The sequence below is a fragment of the Nycticebus coucang genome, chromosome 14, assembly GCF_027406575.1.
Source record: "Nycticebus coucang isolate mNycCou1 chromosome 14, mNycCou1.pri, whole genome shotgun sequence".
Lineage (NCBI taxonomy): Eukaryota > Metazoa > Chordata > Mammalia > Primates > Lorisidae > Nycticebus > Nycticebus coucang.
The window spans coordinates 91,807,547-91,820,714 of NC_069793.1; the positions used below are offsets into that span (position 1 = coordinate 91,807,547).

Genomic DNA, 13,168 nt, shown 5'->3' on the forward strand with positions numbered 1-13,168 from the left:
AAGAAATTCTTTTTATTAGAAAAGCTATTGAATTTTCTTGGGGACTAAAAGAACACAATATGTTTAATTCTTGATCAAATATTGGAAAAATAAATTGCTCTAATGCAGTATAAAGATTTCGTTTGTGTGAAGAGAATGCAATTTCTTTTAAAAAGTTTTATTTCTAATCATGGCATTAACACCTCTGCAAGCAATGGCTATACATACATTCCCCTGACTGTGGAGTCTAAGATTTAATTAACCAAGCGAGAATTTCAACCTTGTCACTCTTTCAACCACTCAGCTCCAACAGAGCTCGGCTGAACAAAAATACTGGATAAAGAGACCTAAATCCTTTCATGATGATAAAATCCAAGTTTTTTTCTGGATTTTTTTCTCTTTGTTTGGATAACAAATTAGAGTAAATAGTAACTGGAAGTTCATCTCTCTATGTCCAAATTCTTTATTTATGTTTAGAAATTTTATCTTCTCAATTGACTTCTGTGTCACTTCACTGTACCCTGGATACCATTTTGGTTTGTTATGTGAGTTGGTACATTGTTTTATTTCAACCAATTGAAGTTGGTTAAATTGGGGTTTAGAATGAATTAGACTTTGTTTTTAAGGGCCAACTTGTCTTTCTCTGAACTACCCTGGTTATCTCTGGTTGAACACATAAATGCACGCTGTTTCTTTTTTTTTTTTTTTGTAGAGACAGAGTTTCATTTTATTGCCCTCGGTAGAGTGTCGTGGTGTCACACAGCTCACAGCAACCTCCAACTCCTGGGCTTAGGCGATTCTCCTGCCTCAGCCTCTCGAGTAGCTGGGACTACAGGCGCCCGCCACAACGCTCGGCTATTTTTTGGTTGCAGTTTGGCCGGGGCTGGGTTTGAACCTGCCACCCTCAGTATATGGGGCCGGCGCCCCGCTCAGTGAGCCACAGGCGCCGCCCCGCACGCTGTTTCTTAACAGATGAAACTATAGAATTCGTGATTGATCAATAAGACCCTCTGTGTCCCGTACTTCTTTTATATTTCCATAACACATAGTAGGGTCCTAGACAAATATTGTTTTTTTCTTTTTTCAGTATTTGGCTGGGGCTGGGTTTGAACCTGCCATCTCTGGCATATGAGACCGGTGCCCTACTCCTTTGAGCCACAGGCCCTGCCCCCTAGACAAATATTTTGAACTGCTACAGCAGATCTGTAACATGCTGTAACATATATATCACATTTCAGTTCATTTATTGTACAGACTTTTATTTAACAATCGACTACAACAAAAAACATGGTACATTTTCATGACATGCTGTTATATATAAATTATTATTACCTGGCAATGATTTAGACCACTTGACTACGGAAAGGAGTTGCCTCTCGCCTAGTTGATTAAGACTTGTCAGCAAAGAGCTGGAAGTGTCTGGCTTTGTGTTGTCGTGTCCAGCATAGATCACATCCGGCTCAATGCTCATTAACAGGTTGATGAGTGTTGGGATCAACTGCAATTCTTGATTTGGTGAGAAAGCGATCCTCTGGCTCAGGGCTTGGCTCTCACTCGCAAGGCCCACTGGCTGTTGGAGAGCAACAGCATCTAGTGATCTCATAACTCTGACTTTATTGAACTTTTTAAACTTTCGACCTATAGAAAAGAAAATAATATAAATATATATGAACTAAAACTCCCAGCAGAATATTATTTTTCTTAAGCATTAAAATCATAGTGCATTGTAGATTTTAGCAACGATCTAATAAAAGGAAATAAAATAGATAAAAATGTTAGGTCTTAGACTTGGATTAAATAATTAATTATATCACCATTCACTGGGTTGGTGGATGGTGGGTAATTATGGGACTTTGTAGGAGAAGACATCAGAGAGCTTTTAGTAGAGGTGAACATCAGTATTGGTCAATATTCTTTTTCATTTGTTTCTAACCTTTTATTTTTTTCTTTCCCTTTTTGTTCCATTTTAATAAATGTAGAGGATACAAGTTGAATTCCATATATATTGTGTAGTGATGGAGTTTGGGCTTTTGTACCTGTCACCCAGATAGTTTACATTGTACCCACTGGTATTTTTCCTTCACCCCCTATTTCCTCCCCCAGTTTGAGTCTCCAGTGTCCATTATTGCACACCCTGGGTCTTTGTGTAGCCATGGGTTAGCTCCCACTTATAAGGGAGACCATGTGGCATTTATTTTTTTGTTCATGGGTTACTTTACTTAGGATAATGGCCTCCAGTTCCATGCAAGCTGCTTCCAAAGACATTATCTCATTCTTTTTTATCACTGCGTAGTGCTCCATGTTGTATGTGTTGATGGGCACACAGACTGATTCCGTATCTTTGCAATTGTGAATTGTGCTGTAATAAACATACATGCAGATATCTTTTTGATGTAATGATTTATCTTCTTCTGGGTAGATATACCCAATGGTGGGATTGCAAGATCAAATAGTAGGTCTACTTTTAGTTCTTTGAGAAATTTCCATACTGATCTTCATTGAAGTTGTACGAATTTACATTCCCATTAACAGTGTGCAGTGTTCCCTTTCACCACATCCATACTAGCACCTGCTATTTTTTCTTTATAAAAAACGCCATTCTGGCTGGGGTAAGATGACATCTAATTGTGGTTTTAATTTGTATTTCAGTACATATATTGGTCAAGATTCTGACAGAACAGGCTTCCAAAAGCTAATGCTACAGATTTCATCAACACAAACATCGTCTATAGTGGTTGTTGAGTCTTCCAGGTTATATTTTTTTAAAAATCTGTTAAAAGACATGCATTTGTTTTTTTTTTTTTTTTTTGAGCATCACAGCTCACAGCAACATCCCAGCTCTTGGGCTTAAGCAATCTCTTGGCTTCAGCCTCCCAAGAGTAGCTGGGACTACAGGCGCCCGCCACAACACCAGGCTATATTTTTGGTTGCAGTTGTCATTGTTGTTTAGCAGGCCTGGGTTGGGCTTGAACCTGCCAGCTTCGGTGTATGTGACCGGCGCACTATTCACTGAGCTACAGATGCCGAGCCTGCATTTTTATATATACGCAAACCCCACAAAATTGTTTATACAATTTCAGTGGGTTCATAGATCCTTTGGAATCAATCTATGAACTATTACAGGACGGAAGGACCCAAAATTAAGAATCCTTTTTCTAACTTAAGGAAGGAGACAGTCTATGCCCTGTGCTAGTCAGACCAAAATGGTATTTCTAGAATTTCTACTTAGATGGATTGTGATATGTTAGGGGGAAAAGAAGTCTCATAGAAAGATGAGTAGAATCTTCTCATGAGAAATGACTGAAGACCAGGATGCTTATCTGGGTTGCTGCTGGTCCACACATTCTGTTGGGTGAATTATAGAGAGTCCTGGTGATCTGAGAGTAGGTTGGATTCAACCCCACCTGCTGTGTCCCAAGCCTGGCCTGCTCATCAGCATGAAGTGACTGTGCTGTTAGCTAAAGGAGGCCTGACAACTGTTTGCAGTTACCTAGGCAGAGCTTATAATCTTCTAGCTCTGGTACCTGACCACAGGCAAGTTTTGTTCGGTTCAGACATCACTTATTATAATTATGAGAACATCCATGAACTAGTTAGGTGGCCAAAATCTGTAAACTTGAGTTGCAGCAACTGCTTTTGATGGTAGATGAGCACTCCAATCTGCCTGGTCCTGCCCCAATAGGCCAATGATCTTTTTTCTCATCCAGTTATGTTACCTACTTGGTTTCTGTAGGTAGCATTCATCTTTTTGATTTCTGAGCTTGTGGTATTCATAAAGAAAATGGATTACACATGTTCTATAAAACCTCAAGAAGTTGAGCTACAACTTGTAAGTGACAGGGAAACAACTGGCAGAGCCAATAAACAAAAATTATTCAATATTTTTAAAGAAATAAAATAGAATTTCTGAGGAATGAAGCAGACACAAAGGGAAGGGAAATAACTTTTATGGAAATCTTCTATATGCTAGGAATTACATATATGTGTGCAATTATATATATAATATATAATTATATTACATATATAATGAATTACACATATATAATATATATATATATGTAATTTCTAGCATCTATATATTAGCCTCTCAATAATTGTGAAAGGAAAGTGTTATTAACGTCATTCATAGACTGGAAAAAAGAAGAGCAGAGAAGATGCCATGACCAATGCTCTGAGTTGTTAAGGTCTTGGATTATGGAGACTCTAAAGCCAAGTCGCTAACATGATCAGCCTAGAGTTTCGGGCCTAGGCTGCATTTTTATTTGGTGGGATTCTGGAGAAGAGGTATAGGTGTTTGCATCTAGTCCCATTCTCTAATATAATTTAGATACGAAAGACCACCAACTTTCTAATTATAGTCCTGGCTTTTTCTAGGAACTCTAGATTCAACTATCCAACTGTCTTTCCAAATTTAATGTGTTTAGAACAGAATTAAATGGACTGGCCCTAATAGAACTTCACCTGGTTTTGCAACTCCATTTTCATGCTTGCTTTCTAGAGTCATTACTGATATCTTACTTATTCTCTCACATCATATCCAATTCATCACAGCAAATCCTGGTGCATTACCATGAGAATATATCTCCAATTCCATCCCTCCTCCTCGCATCTACTGCTTCCACCAAATTTCAGTCACCACCATCACAGGTGGACTATTGCAACACGTGCTGGTTGGTTTCCAGCTTTCACTCTTCTATAGTCAATTCTCTACAGAGCTGAGGGAACCTTTAAAAACTTAAGTCAGACTATGTCAGTACTTGCTCAATACTCTGAGTAACTTCTGATCTCCCTTAGAGTGAATGTCAAATACTTTATCAAATTTAAAAGGCCAACAACCTCTTGCGTGGGTAGTCCCCTTATACTCTCCCCCGTGTTCCATCTGTACTGACACTCATCTTGTTCTCGGAACCCATCCAGTCTGTTCCTATCTTGGGGCCTTTATACCATTTCTTCTGCCTGAAATAATTTTTCCTTGGATATGTGCTTGGATTTCTTCTCATTTCACTTATATTTCTGAATATCACCTTACTGAATAGGCTATTATTGCCTGTGTTTATATAAACATATAATAGAATAAACCAGGATAATACACATTGGAATAAAAAACTTCATAAATATATTACTAGGCAATTAAAATAAAACTGCAGAAATCTATATGCCATATGATACCGTTTCTATCAGTGGAAAAAACCCTCAAAACTAAAGAATATGTTGGTGAGGGGCACGTAGATATTTGGAAAATATAAAGAATAATACAATGGAATGATAAATCCCAAATTCGAGATGTAGAGTTTTTCTTTTTTTTTTTTTTGGCCGGGGCTGGGTTTGAACCCACCACCTCCGGCACATGGGACTGGCGCTCCATTGAACCACAGGCGCCACCCGAAACGTAGAGCTTTTCTTAAGAAAGAATCAAAGAGATGTGATCAGGAAGGAAGGATACAATCAGTTTTGAGAGTATTGGTAATATTTATACTTATCCAGGTAAATACACATGTGGTTAATTACATTGTTTTATATATATCATGTGTATTATATACATAACTTTAATAAATGTTTTGTAATAAAAAGTATGGCTTATTCAAACAGCATGCATTGAAAGGGTAACAATTGTTCTTGAAGTATATATAATGAAATCTAAATGTATGATGATACTATGAAAAGGAGTTTATAGAACAAATGATAAGAAAGGTTCTTGCAAGAGAAAAGTGATAGTATAGTAGAAGTGAAAGCTTAAATATAGCCTAGGAGTAACATTTCTGAACTATCTTAGCAAAAACTCTGTAGTGAATGGGAAGGGAGAGAAGAAGATGTTCTGAACTTCTTTTAGAAAGTGTTAATAAGGGCGGCACCTGTGGCTCAGTGAATAGGGCGCCAGCCCCATATGCCGAGAGTGGCGGGTTCAAACCCAGCCCCGGCCAAACTGCAACAAAAAAATAGCTGGGCGTTGTGGCGGGCGCCTGTAGTCCCAGCTGCTCGGGAGGCTGAGGCAAGAGAATCGTGTAAGCCCAAGAGTTAGAGGTTGCTGTGAGCTGTGTGATGCCATGGCACTCTACCTGAGGGTGGTACAGTGAGACTCTGTCTCTACAAAAAAAAAAAAAAAGAAAGTGTTAATAAAATAACTAGGTGAAATGATGCAGGTGTAATTCTTTCATTATTTAATTCTGATATAATAAAAATATACTTAATTAAGACTCTTCAGGATGGGAATGTAAATGTGAGAAAATTGGAAAAACAGAGTAAAACTTCCAACTTAATAGAAAGGATTTACTAGAAAAAAATAAGGACAGACTTGACCAAGTTGGCAAAGTAAATAAAGGAAAGAGAAATGAGGGAATAATGGGGAAGCATAATGGATAGTGAACATAAAATGTGTTGGAAGAAATAAAATCTTATATGTTGATTAGTAGATGATGTTACTAGACTAAATTTCTCTGTTGAAGTCTAAGAAGGCGGGATTTAGTTTAAAACACAAAATTCAATGTGTAGTTGACAAGAAACAGTAAAAAGATAGGAAAATCAGTTGAAGATAAAATGAGAAAAGGTGAATATCAGGCAAATGTAATATAGTATATGGAAAGCAGGAATAGTGATAATCACATAAAGCGGAGTTCACCATCCAAAGACAAAATGAGATCAAGTAAGGATATTAAGATAAAATAAGAATATCCCCCTCATAGGTTGTATAGGAATTAAGTCTTCATATAGTAAACAACACAGGGACAAAATATTTAGAGAAATCCTTAAAAAAATAAATCAGGACAAGACTCCAGGCATCTCTGGCCGGTGGGATCTGCCTATAATCATCCCTTTGAGGATACAGGGAGCCAGCAAGGCACTTCTGGACCCCAAGAGGAGGACAAAAACAGTGGAAAACTGGCAAGTGGTTGCGTGTGTTTGATCGACCTAATCACGCTGGCAAACATAAGTACAAGCAGCAGTGAGACTGCAAACCGGAAAGGCCTTACCTGTGAACTGTTTCGGTGTTCTTGGACTTGGCACTCAGTTGAACTGCCTCGGGGAGAGCTTGAGCAGGAGCGTGGAGAACTTTGGGCATTGTCTGGGGCCCCAGACTGAGCCACTGAGCTCGGTGCAAGAAGCCATTGTGAAAGAACTGCACCGGCAAACTCCGTCCTCAGGGTCTCAGAGCAAGAATTGGGCAGGTCAAAGTAACCTACTGACTGAGCAGCCTAAAGGTGGGGACTGAGCTGCCTTACAGCCTTAATCCTTAGGGGCAGAGTGAGATGGTTTTGGCTCACTAGAGCCTTGGGCTGTTGCCCTGGGTAGAGTGCCGTGACGTCACAGCTCATAGCAACCTCAAACTCCTGGGCTTGGCGCCACCCAGACCTCCATGAGAGCTGTGCAGCGACCCACAACTAGTGACCCACACCCACCGGGCCTCCACATTCCCTGACCAGGAACTGCGGGAGCCACGCAACCCTGCGTCCTCCCTCCTGTGTCCTCCTAGCTTCCACACTAGCCCATGCATCTGGACAGGGACTCTGGTAGCTGCGTGCCCTTTGGAGCCCTCCCTGCCTCTGCGCAGAGCTCTTCTCCTGGCCAGAGACTGCTGGAACTTTGGGCTCTCTGTGCCAAAGTCACTGGGCGCCTGGCACTCCCAGAACCGTGCGCACCACCCCAAGCCCTGTTGCTGGATCCGGGTGTGTCGCAAACCGGAACTGCTTCCACAACCAGAACTCCCTAGCTAGAGCAGCCCCAGAGGAACTACACGGGGTCACTCCCTACAAAGATCCAGCAACAATAGAGTGATCCCGCAGGGGTCTAATCTTGGAGAGACACCTCCCTAACTCTGAGGACAGCTAGAGGCAACGGTGAAAAAGAATCATGAGGCGAAATCAACAGAAAAACTCTGGCAATATGAATAATCAGAGTAGATCAACTCCCCCAAGGATCAATGGGGGCAGAAACAGCACAAGACCCCATGCATAAACAAATAGCTGAGATGTCAGAAATTGAATTCAGGATCTGGATAGTAAATAAGATCGAATTAGAATTCCAAAAGTTATCTCGACAATTCAACGGATTCAAAGACCAAATGACCAAAGATTTTGACACATTGAGACAAGAAGTTGCATCCCTCAAAGATCTCAGAAACACAGTAGAATGCCTCAGTAACAGAATGAAGCAAGCAGAAGAAAGGATTTCTGACATTGAAGACAAAGCTTTTGAATGCTCCCAAACCCTCAAAGAAGAAGAGAAATGGAGAGCAAAAATAGACCACTCTCTCAGAGAGCTCTCAGATAATTTGAAGAAAACCAATACTCGTCTTCTAGGGATCCCCGAAAGCGATGAAGTGGCCTCATAAGGCACAGAGTCTCTTCTCCATGAGATGATGAAGGAGAACTTTCCAGAAATGCCAAGAGATTCCGAAATTCAGATAGCAGACAGTTTCAGAACTCCAGCACGACTCAACCCAAATAAGACATCCCCCAGACACATCATAATCAATTTCACTAAAGTTAATATGAAGGAGAAAATTCTGAAAGCTGCCAGACGAAAGAAAACCATTACCTACAAGGGGAAGAATATCAGAATAACTGCAGATCTCTCTGCTGAAACCTTTCAAGCTAGAAGAGGATGGTCATCGACATTTAATCTCCTAAAACAAAATAACTTTCAACCCAGGATCCTGTACCCAGCTAAACTGAGCTTCATTTATGACGGAGAAATTAAATACTTCAACGACATTCACATGTTGAAGAAATTTGCCACAACTAAACCAGCTCTCCAGGACATTCTTAGACCTATCCTCCATAAAGACTAGTGTAATTCTCCACCACAAAAGTAAACCCACCCAAAAAATTTTTGATCAAATTCCAACTTCCACAGTCGCAAAAGGATTAAAAATGTCCACCGGTCTCTCGAAAGGCTTATCAATACTCTCAATTAATGTGAATGGTTTAAATTGTCCTCTAAAGAGGCATAGGTTGGCAGACTGGATACAAAAACTCAAGCCAGATATCTGTTGCATCCAAGAATTGCATATTACATTAAAAGACAGATATAGACTCAAGGTGAAGGGATGGTCATCTACATTTCAGGCAAATGGAAAGCAGAAAAAACCAGGCGTTGCAATCCTGTTCGCAGACGCAATAGGTTTTAAACCAACCAAAATAATTAAGGATAAGGATGGACACTTCATATTTGTTAAAGGTAATACTCAATATGATGAGATCTCAATTATTAATATTTATGCACCCAACCACAATGCACCTCAATTTATAAGAGAAACTCTAACAGACATGAGCAACTCGATTTCCTCCACTTTCATAGTAGTTGGAGATTTTAACACCCCTTTAGCAGTCCTGGATAGATCCTCCAAAAAGAAGCTAAGCAAAGAAATTTTAGATTTAAACTCAACCATCCAAAATCTGGACTTAACAGACATCTACAGAACATTTCATCCCCAAAAAACTGAATACACATTCTCATCAGCCCACGGACTTAAAAGACATCTACAGAACATTTCATCCCCAAAAAACTGAATACACATTCTTCTCATCAGCTTCAAAATCGACCACATCCTAGGCCACAAATCTAACCTCAGCAAATTTAAAAAAATAGAAATTATTCCTTGCATCTTCTCAGACCATCATGGAATAAAAGTCGAACTAAATAACAACAGGAACCTGCATACCCATACAAAAACATGGAAGCTAAACAACCTTATGCTGAAGGATACATGGGTTATAGACGAGATTAAGAAGGAAATCACCATATTTTTGGAACAAAACAACAATCAAGACACGAATTACCAGAACCTCTGGGATACTGGAAAGGCAGTCCTAAGAGGGAAATTTATAGCACTGCAAGCCTTCCTCAAGAAAACGGAAAGAGAGGAAGTCAATAACTTAATGGAACATCTCAAGCAACTGGAGAAAGAAGAACACTTCAACCCCAAACCCAGCAGAAGAAAAGAAATAACCAAAATCAGAGCAGAATTAAATGAAATTGAAAACAAAAGAACTATACAACAGATCAATAAATCCAAAAGCTGGTTTTTGAAAAGATCAATAAAATAGATAAACCTTTGGCCAACCTAACCAGGAAAAAAAGAGTAAAATCTCTAATTTCATCAATCAGAAATGGTAATGATGAAATAACAACAGACCCCTCAGAAATTAAAAAAATCCTTAATGAATATTACAAGAAACTCTACTCTCACAAATATGAAAATGTGAAAGAAATCGACCAATACCTGGAAGCACGCTACCTACCAAGACTTAGCCAGAACAAAGGGGAAATGTTGAACAGGCTATATCACGTTCTGAAATAGCATCAACTATACAAAATCTCCCTAAAAAGAAAAGCCCAGGACCAGATGGCTTTACGTCAGAATTCTACCAAACATTTAAAGAAGAACTAGTACCTATACTACTAAACCTCTTCCAAAATATAGAAAAAGAAGGAATATTACCCAGCACATTCTACGAAGCAAACATGACCTTGATCCCCAAACCAGGGAAAGACCCAACAAGAAAAGAAAATTATAGACCAATATCACTAATGAATATAGATGCTAAAATACTCAATAAGATCCTAACAAACAGAAGCCAACAACACATCAAAAAAATTATACACCATGACCAAGTGGGATTTATCCCAGGGTCTCAAGGCTGGTTCAATATACGTAAATCTATAAATGTAATTTAACACGTAAACAAACTTAAAAATAAAGACCATATAATTCTTTCAACTGATGCAGAAAAAGCTTTTGATAATATCCAGTATCCCTTCATGATCAGAGCACTTAAGAAAATTGGTATAGAAGGGACATTTCTTAAACTAATAGAGGCCATCTACAGCAAACCCACAGCCAATATCGTATTGAATGGAGTTAAATTGAAATCATTTCCACTTAGATCAGGAACCAGGCAAGGTTGCCCATTGTCTCCATTGCTCTTTTACATTGTAATGGAAGTTTTAGACATTGCAATTAGGGAAGAAAAGGCGATCAAGGTAATCCACATAGGGTCAGAAGAGATCAAACAAAATCAACACCCATAAATCTGTAGGCTTTATATATACCAACAATAACCAAGCCGAACAAACACTCAAGGACTCTATCCCTTTCACAGTAGTGCCAAAGAAGATGAAATATTTGGGAGTATACCTAACAAAGGACGTGAAATATCTCTACAAAGAGAACTACGAAACGCTAAGAAAAGAAATAGCCGAAGATGTTAACAGATGGAAAAACATACCATGCTCATGGCTGGGAAGAATTAACATTGTTAAAATGTCCACAGTGCCCAAAGCAATATATAATTTTAATGCAATTCCTATTAAAGCTCCATTGTCATACTTTAAAGATCTTGAAAAAATAATACTTCGTTTTATATGGAATCAGAAAAAACCTCGAATAGCCAAAATATTACTCAGCAATAAAAGGAGGAGGAGGAATCACACTACCAGACCTGAGACTGTACTATAAATCCATACTGATCAAAACAGCATGGTACTAGCACAAAAGCAGAGAAGTAGATGTCTGGAACAGAATAGAGAACCAAGAGATGGATCCAGCTACTTATCGTTATTTGATCTTTGACAAGCCAATTAAAAACATTCAGTGGGGAAAAGATTCCCTATTTAACAAATGGTGCTGGGTAAACTGGCTGGCAACCTGTAGAAGACTGAAACTGGACCCACACCTTTCACCATTAACTAAGATAGACTCTCACTGGATAAAAGATTTAAACTTAAGACATGAAACTATAAAAATACTTGAAGAAAGTGCAGGGAAAACTCTTGAAGGAATCGGCCTGGGTGAATATTTTATGAGGAGGACACCCCAGGCAATTGAAGCAGTATCAAAAATACACTACTGGGACCTGATCAAACTAAAAAGCTTCTGCACAGCCAAGAACACAGTGAGTAAGCAGACAGCCCTCAGAATGGGAGAAAATATTTGCAGGTTATACCTCTGATAAAGGTCTAATAACCAGAATCCACAGAGAACTCAAATTTATTAGCAAGAAAAGAACACGTGACCCCATTTCAGGGTGGGCAAGGGACTTAAAGAGAAACTTCTCTAAAGAAGACAGACACAAGATCTACAAACACATGAAAAAAAGCTCATCATCCTTAATCATCCGAGAAATGCAAATCAAAACTACTCTGAGATATCACCTAACCCCAGTAAGAGTATCCCACATAACAAAATCCCAAAACCAGAAATGTTGGCGTGGATGTGGAGAAAAGGGCACACTTCTACACTGCTGGTGGGAATGCCCACTAATACGTTCCTTCTGGAAGGATGTTTGGAGAATACTTGGAGAATACTTAGAGACCTAAAAATAGACCTGCCATTCGACCTGTCTATAATTCCTTTAGTAGGTTTTATACCCAGAAGACCAGAAGTCACAATATAACAAAGACATCTGTACCACAATGTTTATTGCAGCCCAATTCATAATTGCTAAGTTATGGAAGAAGCCCAAGTGCCCATCGACCCACGAATGGACTAGCAAATTGTGGTACATGTATACCATGGAATACTATGCAGCCTTAAAGAAAGATGGAGACTTTACCTCTTTCATGTTTACACGGATGGAGCTGGAACATATTCTTCTTAGCAAAGTATGTCAGGAATGGAAGAAAAAGTATCCAATGTACTCAGCCCTACTATGAAGCTAAATTATAGCTTTCACATGAAGACTATAACCCAACTATAGCACAAGACTATGAGGAAAGGGCCAAGGAAGGGGAAGGGAGGGGGAGGGTTTTGGTGGAGGGAGGTTAATGGGTGGGGCCACATCTATGGTGCATCTTAGAATGGGTACAGGCGATTGCACTAATGTACACAGCTATGATTTAACAATAAAAAAAAATAAATGAGGAAAGGAAGAAAGAGTAAAAAAAAGAAAATGGAAAGAGAGGAAGTTAATAACTTAATGGGACATCTCAAGCAACTGGAGAAGGAAGAACACTCCAACCCCAAACCCAGCAGAAGAAAAGAAATAACCAAAATCAGAGCAGAATTAAATGAAATTGAAAACAAAAGAATTATACAATAGATCAATAAATCCAAAAGTTGGTTTTTTGAAAAGATCAATAAAATAGATAAACCTTTGGCCAACCTAACCAGAAAAAAAAGAGTAAAATCTCTAATTTCATCAATCAGAAATGGTAATGATGAAATAACAACAGACCCCTCAGAAATTAAAAA

At 39.0% G+C, this 13,168-nt stretch overlaps 1 protein-coding gene across 2 annotated transcripts in view; it reads right to left on the reverse strand.

The window, feature by feature from the left end:
• Window positions 1-13,168, reverse strand: part of PGR (progesterone receptor) — an 88,780-nt gene that overhangs the window by 20,189 nt on the left and 55,423 nt on the right. Inside the window, exon 4 of one of the 2 annotated variants that reach the window (XM_053561576.1) lies at window positions 1,312-1,617. The exons of the other annotated variant lie outside the window; for it this stretch is intronic. Within the exon in view, the coding sequence (XP_053417551.1) occupies window positions 1,312-1,617 (306 nt within the window). The remainder of the gene's footprint in view (window positions 1-1,311; window positions 1,618-13,168) is intronic. 2 annotated transcript variants of the gene reach the window in all.